The following is a 19,221-nucleotide window of genomic DNA, read 5'->3' as shown; positions in this document are numbered from 1 at the left end:
TGTGCAGTGTTTTCTGTGTGTTCAGTGTTTTAAGTGTGCAGTGTGTGCAGTGTTTTCTGTGTGTTCAGTGTTTTAAGTGTGCAGTGTGTGCAGTGTTCTCAGTCGGCAGCGTTCTCAGTTGGCAGTGTGTTCAGTGTTTTAAGAGTGCAGTGTGTGCAGTGTTCTGAGTGCGTGCAGTGTTTTAAGAGTGCAGTGTGTGCAGTGTTTTAAGAGTGCAGTGTGTGCAGTGTGTTAAGAGTGCAGTGTGTGCAGTGTTTTAAGAGTGCAGTGTGTGCAGTGTTTTAAGAGTGCAGTGTGTGCAGTGTGTTAAGAGTGCAGTGTGTGCAGTGTGTTAAGAGTGCAGTGTGTGCAGTGTTTTAAGAGTGCAGTGTGTGCAGTGTTTTAAGAGTGCAGTGTGTGCAGTGTGTTAAGAGTGCAGTGTGTGCAGTGTTCTGAGTGCGTGCAGTGTTTTAAGTGTGCAGTGTGTGCAGTGTTTTCTGTGTGTTCAGTGTTTTAAGTGTGCAGTGTGTGCAGTGTTTTCTGTGTGTTCAGTGTTTTAAGTGTTCTAAGTGTGCAGTGTTCTCAGTCGGCAGAATTATTAGACGGCAGTGTGTGCAGCGTTCTCATTGTACAGTGTTCTGAGTGTGCAGCGTTCTCAGTTGATAGTGTGTGCAGTGTTTTAAGTGTGCAGTGTTCTCAGATGGCAGTGTGTTTAATGTTCTCGGCTTGCAGTGTGTGCAGCTTTTGGGCACAAATCCCCACAGACATACACACATCACATAGACATATACACATAGTTTTAATACCGCTTGTTTGTGTAACTAAGCGTCCGTTAAGCTCGCGGTCGGGCGTCCGAATACTTTTGGCCGTGAGCTGGTATTTTGTACCTGGCTGTGATGGAAAAATGCGGCGGGTTTTTCACTTCAGCGCTAATGCGTTCTGAGTCGCTTTATTCAATAAAGACGTCTGACTCATTCTCACCTAACAAATAGCTTCTGAGAGAGAGAGAGAGAGCGACAGAGAGAGAGAGGGAGAGAGTCGGGTGATAATGGCTGAAGAGACGCTCTCGCTGTTGCTCTCGCTGTTGTTCGTGTGTATTAATAGTGCCGCTCGTTCTCTCTTCAGATCCTCCAGTCCTTCCTATAATTGTTATAGATCCACTTTTCTCCCCCCGCTGTTATAGAAGCTCCTGTGCCGTCGAACCGAGACCAGTTTAATAATCTCCGGCTGTCGCTCACTCGCTCGTCACGTCACCTCTCGCATTTCTATTTAGCGTCGCTCTCGCACGAACAAAACGTGAGCTCTTAATCTTCTCAGGAAATAAAAATCGGGATTGGAAAACCCGGCTGAACCCTCACGTCTATTATATTCCATATTTCAGAGCTATTTATTATATCTGTGCAGGAGGCGGCTGCTCCCATTAGGGGGCGCTGCAGCATTCCACTCGGCCATGTATTTAATTTTATTTATCCTGTTTAAGCATTTTCTAGTCGGATCCGCTCACTGAACTCGTGTTCGTTAGCGACCGCTTCTTTTCACCCTTTTCAGAGTCACGCACTGCTCTCTATTATTCCCCGTCTTTGTGCTGTGCCTCAACCAGCCAGCAGAGGCCGCTATTGCAGCAGCGCTATTGTAGCGTCCTCTGATTTGGCACCGTCGAATTGATCCGGGCTTGGGACCTGCACCGAGAGTGCACTGATGTGTCCACACTCTGGGTGGTTGCACTTAATGGTTTGGCATCAGAGTCGTCCAGCTCCTCTTATATCTTCATACTACCACCACCGTGTTTCACAGCTGGCTTTTATGTTCTTACTCTGGGCGTGTGGTGATCCGGCCCCTCCGGCAAAAGTCCGATCTGGACTTTTTGTCGAACAAGATGGCGGCGTTTACAAAATGAGCACAGCCAACTGCGTGTCTGTGTAGGTGCCCGGGCGGTCGATAGCACAGCGCCGAGTGCCGGCGTCGGGAGTGGTGCACAGGGTACCAGAAGTCAGCGAATAGGTGTCGTAGGTGAGGGAAAAAAACTTACACACGGCGAACGGTAAATCGTCCTGTTCTCGCTTCTGCGATTGTTTACAGTTTTGTCACAGCCTCACCTGGAGCGAACTCCTACTGCGATGGACAGTTCAGGGTTTAGATGCGGACCGTCTCATAGTGTCGGTGGTGCAGCACCCCTGCTTACTAGCGCACTCTCCCCTCCACATCCCTGAACCACACCTTTACCAGCTCGATTAGGAAAACAAACGCTCTCTGCAGGTCGGAGTGGCTCCTCCACTGGGCCTTGATGTTTTGTAGCACCTTGAGGGAACGTGATTGACCTCGGCGTGCGCGTTGTTGCCCCCGGGGGTGGGGGTGGGGGTTCCGTGGAGCTGTAATTGCTTACGTTTCCACATGGCCGAGCAGCTGCTCGCACCGCCGGGTTCACCAAGGTTCAGTCCTCGCTTAAGAGACGACATGGAAATGCTGCGGTTAATGATGGTTTAAAGGGTCTCCGGGCAACAGGGACAGGAAGGGAGCGAGGCGGGACGTTATGGGTGTTAGCAGGGTCCCCGGACCGCGGGGACAGGAAGGGAGCGAGGCGGGACGTTATGGGGGTTAGCAGGGTCCCCGGACCGCAGGGAGAGGAAGGGAGCGAGGCGGGACGTTATGGGGGTTAGCAGGGTCCCCGGACCGCAGGGACAGGAAGGGAGCGAGACGGGACGTTATGGGTGTTAGCAAGGTCCCCGGACCGCAGGGACAGGAAGGGAGCGAGGCGGGACGTTATGGGGGTTAGCAGGGTCCCCGGACCGCAGGGACAGGAAGGGAGCGAGGCGGGACGTTATGGGGGTTAGCAGGGTCCCCGGACCGCAGGGAGAGGAAGGGAGCGAGGCGGGACGTTATGGGGGTTAGCAGGGTCCCCGGACCGCAGGGACAGGAAGGGAGCGAGGCGGGACGTTATGGGGGTTAGCAGGGTCCCCAGACCGCAGGGAGAGGAAGGGAGCGAGGCGGGACGTTATGGGGGTTAGCAGGGTCCCCGGACCGCGGGGACAGGAAGGGAGCGAGGCGGCACGTTATGGGGGTTAGCAGGGTCCCCGGACCGCAGGGAGAGGAAGGGAGCGAGGCGGGACGTTATGGGGGTTAGCAGGGTCCCCGGACCGCAGGGACAGGAAGGGAGCGAGGCGGAACGTTATGGGGGTTAGCAGGGTCCCCGGACCGCAGGGACAGGAAGGGAGCGAGGCGGGACGTTATGGGTGTTAGCAAGGTCCCCGGACCGCAGGGACAGGAAGGGAGCGAGGCGGGACGTTATGGGGGTTAGCAGAGTCCCCGGACCGCAGGGACAGGAAGGGAGCGAGGCGGGACGTTATGGGGGTTAGCAGGGTCCCCGGACCGCAGGGACAGGAAGGGAGCGAGGCGGGACGTTATGGGGGTTAGCAGGGTCCCCGGACCGCAGGGACAGGAAGGGAGCGAGGCGGGACGTTATGGGGGTTAGCAGGGTCCCCGGACCGCAGGGACAGGAAGGGAGCGAGGCGGGACGTTATGGGGGTTAGCAGGGTCCCCGGACCGCAGGGAGAGGAAGGGAGCGAGGCGGGACGTTATGGGGGTTAGCAGGGTCCCCGGACCGCAGGGACAGGAAGGGAGCGAGGCGGGACGTTATGGGGGTTAGCAGGGTCCCCGGACCGCAGGGAGAGGAAGGGAGCGAGGCGGGACGTTATGGGGGTTAGCAGGGTCCCCGGACCGCGGGGACAGGAAGGGAGCGAGGCGGCACGTTATGGGGGTTAGCAGGGTCCCCGGACCGCAGGGAGAGGAAGGGAGCGAGGCGGGACGTTATGGGGGTTAGCAGGGTCCCCGGACCGCAGGGACAGGAAGGGAGCGAGGCGGAACGTTATGGGGGTTAGCAGGGTCCCCGGACCGCAGGGACAGGAAGGGAGCGAGGCGGGACGTTATGGGTGTTAGCAAGGTCCCCGGACCGCAGGGACAGGAAGGGAGCGAGGCGGGACGTTATGGGTGTTAGCAAGGTCCCCGGACCGCAGGGACAGGAAGGGAGCGAGGCGGGACGTTATGGGGGTTAGCAGAGTCCCCGGACCGCAGGGACAGGAAGGGAGCGAGGCGGGACGTTATGGGGGTTAGCAGGGTCCCCGGACCGCAGGGACAGGAAGGGAGCGAGGCGGAACGTTATGGGGGTTAGCAGGGTCCCCGGACCGCAGGGACAGGAAGGGAGCGAGGCGGGACGTTATGGGGGTTAGCAGGGTCCCCGGACCGCAGGGACAGGAAGGGAGCGAGGCGGGACGTTATGGGGGTTAGCAGAGTCCCCGGACCGCAGGGACAGGAAGGGAGCGAGGCGGAACGTTATGGGGGTTAGCAGGGTCCCCGGACCGCAGGGACAGGAAGGGAGCGAGGCGGGACGTTATGGGTGTTAGCAAGGTCCCCGGACCGCAGGGACAGGAAGGGAGCGAGGCGGGACGTTATGGGGGTTAGCAGAGTCCCCGGACCGCAGGGACAGGAAGGGAGCGAGGCGGGACGTTATGGGGGTTAGCAGGGTCCCCGGACCGCAGGGACAGGAAGGGAGCGAGGCGGGACGTTATGGGGGTTAGCAGGGTCCCCGGACCGCAGGGACAGGAAGGGAGCGAGGCGGGACGTTATGGGGGTTAGCAGGGTCCCCGGACCGCAGGGACAGGAAGGGAGCGAGGCGGGACGTTATGGGGGTTAGCAGGGTCCCCGGACCGCAGGGAGAGGAAGGGAGCGAGGCGGGACGTTATGGGGGTTAGCAGGGTCCCCGGACCGCAGGGACAGGAAGGGAGCGAGGCGGGACGTTATGGGGGTTAGCAGGGTCCCCGGACCGCAGGGAGAGGAAGGGAGCGAGGCGGGACGTTATGGGGGTTAGCAGGGTCCCCGGACCGCGGGGACAGGAAGGGAGCGAGGCGGCACGTTATGGGGGTTAGCAGGGTCCCCGGACCGCAGGGAGAGGAAGGGAGCGAGGCGGGACGTTATGGGGGTTAGCAGGGTCCCCGGACCGCAGGGACAGGAAGGGAGCGAGGCGGAACGTTATGGGGGTTAGCAGGGTCCCCGGACCGCAGGGACAGGAAGGGAGCGAGGCGGGACGTTATGGGTGTTAGCAAGGTCCCCGGACCGCAGGGACAGGAAGGGAGCGAGGCGGGACGTTATGGGGGTTAGCAGGGTCCCCGGACCGCAGGGACAGGAAGGGAGCGAGGCGGGACGTTATGAGGGTTAGCAGGGGTCCCCGGACCGCAGGGAGAGGAAGGGAGCGAGGCGGGACGTTATGAGGGTTAGCAGGGTCCCCGGACCGCAGGGACAAGAAGGGAGCGAGGCGGGACGTTATGAGGGTTAGCAGGGTCCCCGGACCGCAGGGAGAGGAAGGGAGCGAGGCGGGACGTTATGGGGGTTAGCAGGGTCCCCGGACCGCAGGGACAGGAAGGGAGCGAGGCGGGACGTTATGAGGGTTAGCAGGGTCCCCGGACCGCAGGGACAGGAAGGGAGCGAGGCGGGACGTTATGGGGGTTTGCAGGGTCCCCGGACCGCAGGGACAGGAAGGGAGCGAGGCGGGACGTTATGGGGGTTAGCAGGGTCCCCGGACCGCAGGGACAGGAAGGGAGCGATGGTCCGTCCCATGTCACGCTGCCTCTCGAAGCAAGTTGCCCATCCATGGTGGTTCTGTCGTGAAAAACAAAAGGTGTCGTAACATGCTGGGTTCTCAGGAGAAGATAGAGGGCGCCGGCTTCTGCACTGGTGGAAAAAATTACCGCATCATGACTGGTATCTTGATTTTAAAGAAGAGCAGATTGCCAAACAGGTGGATGAGGATCAGGGTGAAGATCAGGGTGAAGATCAGGGTTAGGTGAGGATCAGGGTGAAGATCAGGGTGAAGATCAGGGTTAGGTGAGGATCAGGGTGAGGATCAATGTAAGAATCTGGGTTAGGATCTGGCTAGGGGGTCTGTATTAGGGTGAGTATTAGGGTTGAGATCTGGGTGAGGATCTGGGTTAAAATCTGGTTAAGGTATTAGGGTGAGTATCGGGGAGATCTATGTGAGAATCTGGGTGAGTATTAGGGTGAGAATCTGGGTGAATATTAGGGTGAGAATTTGGGTGAGGATCTGGGTATTAGGGTGAGGATCTGGGTATTAGGGTGAGAATCTGTATGAGTATTAGGGTGCAGATCAGGGCATTAGAGTGAGAATCTGGGTGAGTGTTAGGGTGAGGATCAGGGCATTAGGGTGAGAATCTGGGTGAGTGTTAGGGTAAGAATCTGAGTGAGGATCTGGGTGAGTATTAGGGTGAGGATGTGGGTGTTAGGGTGAGGATCAGGGTGTTAGGGTGAGGATCTGGGTGAGGATGTGGGTATTAGGGTGAGGGTCTGGGTGTTAGGGTGAGGGTCTGAGTGAGGATGTGGGTATCAGGGTGAGGATGTGGGTGGGTATCAGGGTGAGGATAGGAACTCTTGAGTAGGTTGATTGTTATTCAGCTCAGCTGGTTGTTTCTCGGTGGTTAATCGTTCTGTTCTGATCTCTGTTTGTTTGATCTCACCACTAAACTATAATTAATCCTTTGATCTCAGACTCGTTCAGGTTCGGAGATCGCTTGGCGTCGGTGATCCGAAACGTTTGTGTGTTTTTTCTTTACCAGGGCGTTAAACCTCGTCCCACTCGACTCTGTTCAGCCCTCGCAGGTCTCGTGCCCCCCCCCCTCTTTGTGATGCTAAATGACCTGAACTGACCCCTGAGGTTCAGACTGACCACCTTCTGCTCTCAGACCAGCAGTGCGTGAAACGAGGAGAATAAAGTCGATGTTCACCGGCTCTGTGTTCTGAGAATGTAGATTTGATTCTGTGCTCACTGGAGCTGCGTGAGGAGGAGTTCATCACCGGTGTGGTGCGAATTATTGCAGGTTTACTGATGTGTTCTCGGCCCCTGTGTTCTCGGCCCCTGTGTTCTCGGTCCCTGTGTTCTCGGTCCCTGTGTTCTCGGTCCCTGTGTTCTCGGTGGTCCCTGTGTTCTCGATCCCTGTGTCTTTGGTCCCTGTGTTCTCGATCCCTGTGTCTTTGGTCCCTGTATTCTCGATCCCTGTGTCTTTGGTCCCTGTGTTCTCGATCCCTGTGTGCTTGGTCCCTGTGTTCTCGATCCCTGTGTCTTTGGTCCCTGTGTTCTCGATCCCTGTGTCTTTGGTCCCTGTATTCTCGATCCCTGTGTCTTTGGTCCCTGTATTCTCGATCCCTGTGTCTTTGGTCCCTGTGTCTTCGGTCCCTGTGTGTTCTTGGTCCCTGTGTTCTCGATCCCTGTGTCTTTGGTCCCTGTGTTCTCGATCCCTGTGTCTTTGGTCCCTGTATTCTCGATCCCTGTGTCTTTGGTCCCTGTGTTCTCGGTCCCTGTGTTCTCGGTCCCTGTGTTCTTGGTCCCTGTGTTCTTGGTCCCTGTGTTCTTGGTCCCTGTGTGTTCTCGATCCTTATGTCTTTTGTCCCTGCATCTTTAGTCCTTGCATCTTTGGTCCCTGTGTCTTTGGTCCCTGTGTCTTTGGTCCCTGTGTTCTCAGTCCCTGTGTCTTTGGTCCCTGTATTCTCGATCCCTGTGTCTTTGGTCCCTGTGTCCTCGGTCCCTGTGTCTTTGGTCCCTGTGTGTTCTCGATCCTTATGTCTTTTGTTCCTGCATCTTTAGTCCTTGCATCTTTAGTCCTTGCGTCTTTGGTCCCTGTGTCTTTGGTCCCTGTGTCTTTGGTCCCTGTGTCTTTGGTCCCTGTGTCTTTGGTCCCTGTGTTCTCAGTCCCTGTGTCTTTGGTCCCTGTGTTCTCGATCCCTGTGTCTTTGGTCCTTGTATTCTCGGTCCCTGTGTTCTCGGTCCCTGTGTTCTCGGTCCCTGTGTTCTTGGTCCCTGTGTTCTCGATCACTGTGTCTTTGGTCCTTGTATTCTCGGTCCCTATGTCTTTGGTCCCTGTGTCCTCAGTCCCTGTGTCTTTGGTCCCTGTGTGTTCTCGGTCCCTGTGTCTTTGGTCCCTGTGTTCTCGAACCCTGTGTCTTTGGTCCCTGTGTTCTCGGTCCCTGTGTCTTTGGTCCCTGTGTTCTCGGTCCCTGTGTTCTCGGTCCCTGTGTTCTCGGTCCCTGTGTTCTCGGTCCCTGTGTTCTCGGTCCCTGTGTTCTCGGTCCCTGTGTTCTTGGTCCCTGTGTTCTCGATCACTGTGTCTTTGGTCCTTGTATTCTCGGTCCCTATGTCTTTGGTCCCTGTGTCCTCAGTCCCTGTGTCTTTGGTCCCTGTGTGTTCTCGGTCCCTGTGTCTTTGGTCCCTGTGTTCTCGGTCCCTGTGTCTTTGGTCCCTGTGTCTTTGGTCCCTTTGTTCTCGATCCCTGTGCCTTTGGTCCCTGTGTCTTTGGTCCCTGTGTCTTTGGTCCCTGTGTTTTTGGTCCCTGTGTTCTCGATCCCTGTGTCTTTGGTCCCTCGTCATGTCACCCACCCATGTACATGAAATACTATCATTTATTCATTTATATATTTATTTATTTTTTCATTTTTCTTTGTTCTTTCATTCATTAATTCATTTGTTTATTTATTAAGATTGTGTTTTTATTTATTTATTTTTTATTTTTTTGTTCTTTCCTTTATTTATTTATTAATTTTTTTCCTTTGATTTATTAATTAATCAATCATTCTTTTCATTTATTTATTTTTCATTTTTCTTTGTTCTTTTATTTATTTAGTTATTTTTCCTTTTATTTATTTTTTCATTTATTTATTTATTCATTTTTTCTTTAATTTATTTATTCAGTTTATTTATTCATTCATTCATTTATTTATTTTTTCCTTTCATTTATTGATTAATCAATCAATTTTTTTTTTCATTTATTTATTTTTCATTTTTTTTTGTTCATTTAGTTATTTATTTGTCCTTTCATTTATTAATTAATTAATTATTTTTTTCTTTCATTGATTTATTCATTTATTTATTTTTCATTTTTTATTCGTTCTTTTATTTATTTAATTATTTATTCATTTTTGTTCTTTAATTCATTTATTTATTTTGGTTATTTATTTAATTATTTATTCATTCCTGTTTGTTTTTTCATTCATCTATTAATTTATTTAAACATTTATTTATTTGTTTTTTTCAGCATTCATTTATTAATTTTTTTGTTTTCTTTTATTCCTTTATTTATTTGTTTATTTAATCATTATTTTGTTCTTTTATTTATTTATTTACCTTTTTTTCATTCATTCATTCATTCATTCATGTATTTTTTAATTTAATAATTTTTTTGCTCATTTATTCATTCATTTAATTATTATTTTTTCATTCATGAATTTATTAATTTAATTTATTTATTTAATATTTTACCCCACTCCCGGTGCATTATTTGCCCCCCTCGCCCCTGTTGCCTCTGAATAAAATTTTCATCCCTTAAGCCATTTTGTCGGTCCCACCTCTTCATCTCTCCCCGTCTCCTGCACCCCTGTGGTACAGCCCTCCCCCGACCCCCCCCACCCGCCCTGCTGAAATAAAGCACATGTAGGGGGTTGGGGAGGGGAGAATCTCATGCTCGGCTCTGATTGGCTGGCTGATGTGTGTGTGTGTGGGGGTGGGGGGGGGGGGGGGGGGTGTCGTATCTGAGTGGTTTGTGTTGTTGTGTTGTGTTATGGAAGCGAATGTGAAAATCTCTCCTGTGCCAAGACGGGCACGGCTACGGCGGCAGGGTTGGAGGGGGGGTCGGGGGGTGTAGAGAGCGTTCGGTGTTTTGAGAGGAGGGACGTGGATCGGCGTTGATTCCGTCCGTCCCGGTGGGCTCGGTGTTTCCTTGGCGATGCCGTGAGAGCGTCGGACTTCAGGGAGAGCGGCGGCGGTTAGGCAGGATTCTCGTGTGTGTGTGTGTGTGTGTGATTGGTGTGTGTGATTGGTGTGTGTGTGTGAGCGTGTGGTTGGTGTGTGTGTGTGGTTGGTGTGTGTGTGTGAGCGTGTGTGTGTGAGCGCGCCCGCCCGCCTGCCCGTGTGGATTTTGATGCTGGATGCGGGACTGCTGCCGGTCCGGCGCTGCTCGGTGACTCTGGCGTCCTGCTGCTGCTGTGTTTCCTTCATCCTGCACGTCTCTGACACCATGATTTTTTGTAATCACTTAGGTGAATACAAGAAGGACGAACTGCTGGAAGCGGCTAGGTGAGTACACGTACTCTTCCTCCTCCTCATCCTCCTCATCATCCTCGTCTCTCCTGACTGTATATCTGCCACCCTGCCTGCGTCTGAACCCTCCCCGTCCCCCTCTTTCATTTCCTTTCCTGCTGTGTTCTGGTGTTTGTGTTCGCTCAGGTTCTGTTGCATGCCTGTGGGGAGGGACGGTTGGGAGGGTTGGGGGGGGGTTGGTGGTGTTGGTGTGTGTGTGTGTGTGTGTGTGTGGGGGGGGGGGGGGGGGGGGTCGGGTGAGTGCTGGCGTTTGTGTGGCTGCCACGGCACGTCTTCAGGAAAACAGACCGGGGGATGTAAACATCATCACATCGTTTAGTAATACACAACCTGTCTGCTTCTTACAAATACTACCCACAATACCCAGCGATTTGGATCAGAGTGATCCACTGTGTTCAGAATTATTTACAGTGACTTGATCAGAATGATCCACGGCGATCTGATCAGAATGATCCGCGGCGGTCTGATCAGGATGATCCGCGGCGATCTGATCAGGATGATAAACAGCTATCTGATCAGAATGATCCGCGGCAGTCTGATCTGGAATCCATGGCGATCTGTTTGGAATGACACACAGGCGATCTGATCAGAATGATCCACCCTGAACTGATCAGAATGATCTACTGTGATCTGATCAGAATTATTTACAGTGATCTGATCAGAATGATCCACAGTGATCTGATCAAAATGATCCACCCCGAACTGATCAGAATGGTCCATGGCGATCTGATTAGAATGAACTCTCAGAATGACTCACAGAGAATGATCCACGTGGAACTGATCATAATGATCCACAGTGATCTGATTAGAAGGATTTATTGCGTTCTGATCAGAACTATTTATAGCGATCTGATTAGAAGGATCTACAGTGAGTTGATCAAAATGATCCACGTCGAACTGATCAGAATGATCCACGGTGATCTGATCAAAATGATCCACGTCGAACTGATCATAATGATCCACAGTGATCTGATCAGAATTATTTACAGTGATCTGATCAGGATGATCCACGGCGATCTGATGAGAATGATCCACCACGAACTGATCAGAATGATCCATGGCAATCTGATTAGAATGATCCTCGGTGATCTCTCAGAATGACTCACTGAGAATGATCCATGACGAACTGATCATAGTGATACACAGTGATCTGATTAGAATGATCTATTGCGTTCTGATCAGAACTATTTACAGCGATCTGATCAGAATGATCTACAGCGAGTTGATCAGAGTGATCCACAGTGATCTGATTAGAATGATCTACAGTGAGTTGATCAGGATGATCCACAGTGATCTGATTAGAATGATCTACTGTGAACTGATCAGAATGATTAACAGCTATCTAATTGGAATGATCCATGGCAGTCTGATCAGAATGATCTTCTGTGATCTGATCAGAATTATTTACAGTGATCTGATCAGGATGATCCACGGCGATCTGTTTGGAATGACCCACAAGCGATCTGATCAGAATGATCCCCAGTGATCTGATCAAAATGATCCCCCACGAACTGATCAGAATGATCTGTGGTGATCTGATCAGAATGATCTTCTGTGATCTGATCAGAATTATTTACAGGGATCTGATCAGGATGATCCACGGCGATCTGTTTGGAATGACCCACAAGCGATCTGATCAGAATGATCCCCAGTGATCTGATCAAAATGATCCCCCACGAACTGATTAGAATGATCTTCTGTGATCTCTCAGAATGACTCACTGAGAATGATCCATGACGAACTGATCATATTGATCCACAGCGATCTGCTCCGTATTATTAAGATCAGAATGATCAGAATCTGATCAGAATGCTCCACAGCGATCTAATCAGGATGATCCACTGTAAACTGATCAGAAGGATCCACTGTGATCTGATCAGGATTACTAAGGCCTAGTTAAATTAAAGGTGCTTGTGGTAGTATTTTAGCACTAATGCTAACTGTTTAAACCACACCAGTGTGCTGTGTTTTCCCCTCCACAAGCGTATTACCATCAAATCTTAGCTATTTAGCAAAGGAGTCTGCCACAGTGACGTTTGTGAGCAGTAGAAACGGTGATCAGGCGAAAGGTTTGTAGGTTGGTGTTTATAAACCCGCCAAACCACCGAATGGTTCTTTTAAACGTCGGGCCGATAGTACTCTGTCCAAGTTCAGGTTACAGCCAATCACGTCATGAAATGAAGACCAAAAATATCGGAACCCCTGAACATGAGCATGTTGGACCTTCCATTCGAAAAACCATCCGAGTCTCCACTCTTCTCAGGAGGCTTTCCGTAATAATTCTCCATGAGGAATGTGTCTAGGAATTCTTACCCATTCAGTCGGGAGCGTGAAAATTTGGGGTCGGAACTTGGGCTGTAATTTTGAAATATCGCGGTATAGACCAGCCAACCGCAGGGCATGCCAAGCAACCGCATCACCGCGATGTTCACGTTTTTTCGTTCTTCCTTCTCTTTTTTTTTTTTTTGCAGGGTCCATCTTGTTTTATACGCTTACATTCGGGCGTAATAAATGTTAAATAAATTCGTAATGAAAATGAGCTAAGAGCGACATTTTCCCGCAACCTGTTCTCATGCGTTGCTGCTGAGTGTCAGGCTTTGTGTTTTAAAATGTAAACAATCGCAACAGGAATTATAGGCAAGTTTATTAATGATTAAATTGAGTTCACACTCAATAAATACTTGTAATTTAGACAATGGGTGTGTTCGAAAACCTAGGGAGCTGCCTTGCTGTCTTACTGTCTACATAGGCAGCTGACTTAGTAGAGAGGATTCTAATAAGTCAGTGACTTATAAGTCAGGTTATTTGAACGCACTACTTAGAAAGCGATTCCATCGGGTTTAGCATTTCGCGTTTAGCATTTAGCATCTCGCCATTAAAACCAATAAACTGAGGTAGCACAGCACGCTAACGTCAATAACATCTCCCTTCATGTACCGATAACGGTTACATTTCCTGACAAGCCCGAACTTGCAAATAAAAACACTCGGCACAAGTTAAAAATCAGTAATATTTTATTTACGTTTGAAAATAACTCCATTCGTTTCTCCGCCCCGTCAGCCATGAATGCTGGGATTGTCTCGATCACTAAGGCAGCGTCGGATGCTCACTCGTTCTTGAGCCAAAATAACATTGAAATATTAAGATGCCTCAGTAGTGAGGATTTTAAGGCATCTAGGATTTCGAACAGCCTCCTTCTCGGGAGCGCAGCACAGGATGACGTAAAATGCTGCCTATGTAGACAGCACACTAGCTTTTCGAACACACCCAATATTTAAACAGCCTTGGCGTACTAAAACACTTAATGACTGTTAATATGGCATTGCAGCCTGCAAATATTCTTTTGCTGGCTTGCTGGAATGATTTAAATGTATTTTTTTGTTGAATAAAAATGTATTGAAACGAATAACTTAAAATGTAGGATATATTGTTATGTTAATTATAGCTACTAAATAGATAGTTAATAGTGGCGCATTAATAATCGGGCTAGATTTGCTCTGCTGTGTAAAGTCGCATGCAGGATCAGTACACGTGTGTATTAGTGTAACATCGGTAACGTCGGGAACATCGCTACCCCACTCAGATCCTCTCTAAACCACATCAGATGAACGTGTTGGTTCTTCTAGCGCGCATGATAACGCAGGTTTAAACTCTTACAGACTTTATTCTTTATTCTATTATTTTTTACCATATTTTGATTAGATGTGCGTTTAAAATATTTAGCCTAAACACTTTTTTTTGTTTCACAGTGTATATCTATCCTAGGCTAGGAGCTAAATTTAAACCTTTATTTAATAGAGAAAAGACGCGCATCCCTGCTCTGTTCTGTATTTAACATTAAACACGCGTTTCATTGGTCTTAAAGCTGCCTCATCTTCGTCATTATAAAGCAATAATATACCGAATCATAGCCTAACAATAAAGCTTGTTTATATAGCTCTAAAATCCAGATCAATTAAGTAATTTTCAAAAACAAAAAAATGGCGATATCACCGCATACCGCGATATTGAGACGGGCTGAATATCGCAAGGGGAAATTCTTTCACCGCGACAGCCCTAGTCGGAACTCCAAAGTTCCTCCAGAACTCTAGAACAAACTCCAAACACAGGGATCCGGGCGTGTCTCGACAGGGCAGTGACGACGGTTTTCCGAAGCGCTCCTAAACCCGTGTGGCATGATGGTTTTCGGGCCTCGACATAGATGGACCGGGATTTCTGTGGACGCCCTGAACCTTTTCATAATATTACAGGGCTCTAGACTAACTTTTTGCACTGGTTGCACTGGTGCGCCTAACTTTTTTTCTTAGGTGCACCAGCACAAAAGTTAGGTGCACCCAAATTTTCGACCGCATCGCATTTAACACCGCAGTTTTACAGGTTCACTTTTTTTTTTTAAATCACTGTCCACACAGGCAATATTGACTTGTAAATAACTAACAATCTGGTCAACATGGCCTCGTCTGATGATCTGTTTGCTGCTGCTTGCCGCTGAAAGGCAGTGGGGAGAGTGGACACTTGGGCAGTGCATTTATCGCCACATGTAATGTGTTTTATAGATGCATTGGGCTTTTTCAGCCTTTCAATTCGAAATGTATAAGAACCAGTCACAAATATACTATTGCCAGCCATGGTCTTCCCATGCTCTTTACAGTTAATATACTGTAGTAATTATACAGTTAATACAGTTAATTATAGTATTATAGACTAATTATAGCACACTTATAAAAATTATAAAAATAATAATAGAGTAAATGTGTATGTATGTGTGTGTGTATATTTAAAATGATATGTATATGTTTGTGTGTGTGTGTGTGTGTGTGTGTGTGTGTGTGTGTGTATGGGGCTCTAGAGTGTTAGAGTGTAATCTTAAATGAAGTGCATTATATTATCGGCTTTACTGAATCTTTTACACAGATTCCCAAAATCGCTTGCGGTGCACTCACTGCGTATTGTGACTACATGTATTGTAATATATTATGGTCTTTTAGTTATTTTTATATTTTACTTAACGAAAATATTGTCGTGTTTTTACTTTCACTATCGCCACACTTTACCGCTAGCATTAGCCCCTTGCTACTGTAGAGGGTCGGCTCACCTAGCCGCTGTCCGGTGGGGATGCTGCGGGTCTTTTGCTGTGCGGTGGTGGAGGTGTGGGAATAAAGACACACGGCAGGGTCGAGTCACTTTAACTGTTTAGTCAGGACTTAATAGAATAGAATAGAATAGAATGCCTTTATTGTCATTGCACAGTGCACAACGAAATTTTTTGAGCATCTCCTTGACGGTACATGTATGTACACACAGACATATATATACACATGTATTTACAAAATAAACATATACACATCTAGATACAGAAATAAACGTGTGGTTTTAAGAACTTTCCAGAAAAGAAAAGAAGAAGAAGGTTATTGCACGGTCTCTATAAATTGCACATTATTTCCTAGGATGTAAAGTTTGATAGTTTAGTGTTTTTATGGCGGAGGGGTAAAAGCTTTTCAGGAGTCTGGAAGTACGGGCCTTGATACTCCTATAGCGCCTACCAGAGGGCAACAAGGAGAACAGGTTGCAACAAGGGTGAAATGAGTCCTTTATGATGTTTGTGGCCCGACGCAGGCATCGGGTTTTGTAAATGTTCTCTAGTGAAGGCAGCTCAGTGTTGATGGTTCTCTGAGCTGATTTGATGACCCTCTGAAGAGCCTTCTTGTCAGCCTCAGAGCAGCTGGCATACCACACCAGAATGCCATGGGTGAGTATGCTTTCCACCGTGCTGCGATAGAAGGACACCAGTAGCTGCTTGGACAGGTTGGCCTTTCTTAGTGTCCTTAAAAAGTAGAGCCGCTTCTGTGCTTTTTTCACTAGAGAGGTGGTGTTGGTGGTCCATGTGAGGTCCTGGGAGATGTGTGTGCCTAGGAATTTGAAATTAGACACTCTCTCTACTGTGTTTCCTCCGATGTCTAAGGGTGTAGGTTCCTCTCTCTGTCTCCTGAAGCTGATGACCATTTCTTAAGTGTCTTACAACACTTAAGTGTTGTAAGTGAGCGTTACAACACTTTACACCGCCGAGCTCCAGAACCCGAACTTCCATTCTGGGAACATCCGGCGAGTCTCATATACAAAACTAAACTAACTGCAGAACATCCGAACATGTATAAACCGGGTGCTGCATTCTGATTGGCTGAGCTGAATGTCGCTCACATATCACCGCTACAATAATATCCCGCCCTTCGCTATCTCTGATTGGTTTAGACCATGTTATTGGCCTAATGTGTGTCTGGTTTTTTTTCCCCTCGGACGCCTGGTCGCACCGGTGCGACCTGAGATTTTTTTTAGTCGCACCATTGAGAAATTAGGTCGCATGTGCGACCAAATTGGTCGCACTCTAGAGCCCTGTATTATGTACGGTAGGTGTTGAAAGACCTGAATTATGTCATTGGGAGAAATACCTGAACAGGACAGGGACTTCCTTAAACTGTTGGAAGATGTTTGCACCGGGTGTGACCGAGATCTAATCTCAATATAATTAATAGCCAAAAATACATGGACACTTGTAAATTACTGTGTCTGAAAGAGTGCCTCGAGCTTCACCGTTCTCGTCTTTCTCCATAACGGAGCTCCAGAAGTGAGCAGAGGTTCAGCTGGAGATGAGTTCTCGTCCCCTGACTCTCCAGCGACGGCGTCCTCGCTTCCTTCCTCCCTGTAGGTCCCCATCACGCCTGGAGGTTCTGCCAGGTCTGATGATAGACACCGATGACGCTTCTCTAACACTGAGCAGTTCCAGTTCGGTGACAGGTCGACAGATCCGGCGCTGGTTTTTTTTCACCTCCCCAATTCCCAAACCGTCTCGCTACATCCGATGTGAATTTCACGCCCAAATCTGCGCTCGTCTCTCCTGAAGAGCCCGGCATGTGGTGTCGCCTCCAGCAGAGGTTCCAGTCTGAATTAATGCCGCGGCCGTGTGGGGAGAATACCACGCCGCAGGTCTCGAAGACTTTCTAACAACGACCGTAGCGTCATTTTTAGTTTTATTATTACAGACCTCGAAAAGTTGGGACGTCTTTTCTTTGTACATTATTTTTTGCTAATTTAGTCGTATCCAATTACCTGACTGCATTACGCTTCCTCTGTACTGATGCTGATCTCCACTTCTGGTTGAGGAGAGCGAACTGACACACGTGCGCAGTACTGACTGCATCTTTTCACCTGCACAAGGAGAGTTCCTATGCAGATCAGCTTTGTGTACGGAGAGCCACACCCTGATCGCATTATCCCGCCATCAATCAGCCAGCAGAGGTCGTAGTTGCATCAGTTATGAGGTCCCGTCTCAGGTTCCCACCCTATATGAACAACAGCCGATCGTTGTTCATGTAGTCGCCCAGCCCAGCCGGATGGCAGAGCCGAGATTCGAACCGATGAGTTCGGAATCCCAGCTCTGGTGTGCTAGTGTGTTTTACCTCTGCGCCACCTGAGTGCCACATATTATTTTTTTAATTGCCTTTTACAAAATGTCCCATGTTTTTTCTGACCGACTTATTCGATGCCAAAAAAAGTTGGGACGGGGGCGTTTCCCCCCCCGTGTTCTTTCAGCATTCTTATTAATGAGAGTTTTTAAGTGGAGTGGAATTTTTCTTCATTCATGCAACTCATGAGACTTCCGAAGCACTGCCCTGAACCTTTTCACTATATTATGTACTGTAGATGGTGAAAGACCTAAATTATTACGTCAACACTCTTCCATTGAGAAATGTTCTTATTTAACGAACTGACGATTGTCTCACAAAGTTTGGAACACAGTGGTGAGCCTGACCCATCATTGCTTGTACAGACGGATCCTTTGGTGGATCCTCCTGCTACCAGCTGACCTGCTTATTGTCGAATAGACCCTGTTTGACCTTCCCTCCCTCAAACACGGCCAGTTGTTTGTGTGGATGCCCGGTCTGGTCGGAGGCTCTGCTGAGATTGGGCTGCACCACCCCAAGCGCCCAACCTAAAAGACCTACACCTGAATTTACACACATTATCAACCGTCACACGAATGCACGCTCGTGTGGTGGAGGGTTTTGAAACAGCCGAGCCTTGGGAGGTGCGCTCTCAGTGCAGGTCCCAAGCCCAGATAGAAATAGGAGGGTTGTGCCAGGAAGGGCGCCCGGCGTAAAAAAACAAGTGCCGAGTCTCGTATGAGAAGCAGATCCGCTGTGGCGACGCCTTTCTGATCAGATTTGGCCGGCACGGTGGCTTGGTGGGTAGCACTGTCGCTCCACAGCAAGAAGGTCCTGGGTTCGACTCCCAGGTAGAGCGGTCCGGGACTTTTCTGTGTGGAGTTTGCATGTTCTCCCCGTGTCTGCGAGGGTTTCCTCCGTACGCTCCGGTTTCCTCCCACATTAACATTAAAGACCTACAGTGATGAATCTTGTAAGCAGTAACTACCTGTCCTGTCATGACTGTAACCAACCATGAGGGACCGAGATCAGTAAACGGTTACGCCACGCCCTCGTCTGACGGGACTTCCTCCCGCCTCGCATCAACCCGACTTCAGCTCTGCTAGCCATTAAGCTCGGAGACTTCGGAGTCCATCATCCCGCCGTTAGCTCGACCCACGAGGACCACGCTCTGAATTATGGGTGCTCGGTGGTAATCTCCCGGAGACGGGGATCCATCCGAAAGTGCCTCAGGAAGACCGATGACTCCCCCGTGGTCCCGGCGCTCCTCTCGACTTGTAATCTCGTTTTCCGGCGCTTGTGAAGGAGCTCGCAGATGAATGAAGAAGCTGCCATTTATTTAACTGAACCCGGTTAGGTGGAGCTGGCAGCACTGGCAGCACACGGCACAGGACGAGAAATCTGATGGATTGGTCGAGTTCGGCGAGCCTCTATGGATTAGATTGAATCGGTGCTGACGACCTGGCCGGGCCGGACCTTGTTCCTGCGCTAGGCTAAAATGAGATGCCTCCAGCTGTGCAGCAACAGTTTAGGGAAGGTCCGGCATGAGTGCCTCCTACACAGAGCCCTGACCTCAGCCTCACTCAACAGCTCTGGGATGAACCAGAACATCGACTGAGGCTGTCATCCTTTGACTGAATGGGCACAAATTCC

At 49.4% G+C, this 19,221-nt stretch overlaps 1 protein-coding gene across 2 annotated transcripts in view; it reads left to right on the top strand.

Moving 5' to 3' along the window:
* The window catches only part of tnksa (tankyrase, TRF1-interacting ankyrin-related ADP-ribose polymerase a), a 73,457-nt gene that overhangs the window by 11,426 nt on the left and 42,810 nt on the right, over positions 1 to 19,221 (top strand). For both annotated transcript variants that reach the window (XM_063011329.1, XM_063011328.1), the window contains exon 4: positions 10,069 to 10,105. In XM_063011329.1, coding sequence (XP_062867399.1) covers positions 10,069 to 10,105 — 37 coding nt within the window. The remainder of the gene's footprint in view (positions 1 to 10,068; positions 10,106 to 19,221) is intronic.

The sequence above is a fragment of the Trichomycterus rosablanca genome, chromosome 16 (assembly GCF_030014385.1).
Source record: "Trichomycterus rosablanca isolate fTriRos1 chromosome 16, fTriRos1.hap1, whole genome shotgun sequence".
NCBI classification, from domain to species: Eukaryota; Metazoa; Chordata; class Actinopteri; order Siluriformes; family Trichomycteridae; genus Trichomycterus; species Trichomycterus rosablanca.
Note: the sequence above shows the minus strand (reverse complement) of the source record. Positions and strands in the feature narration are given on the sequence as shown.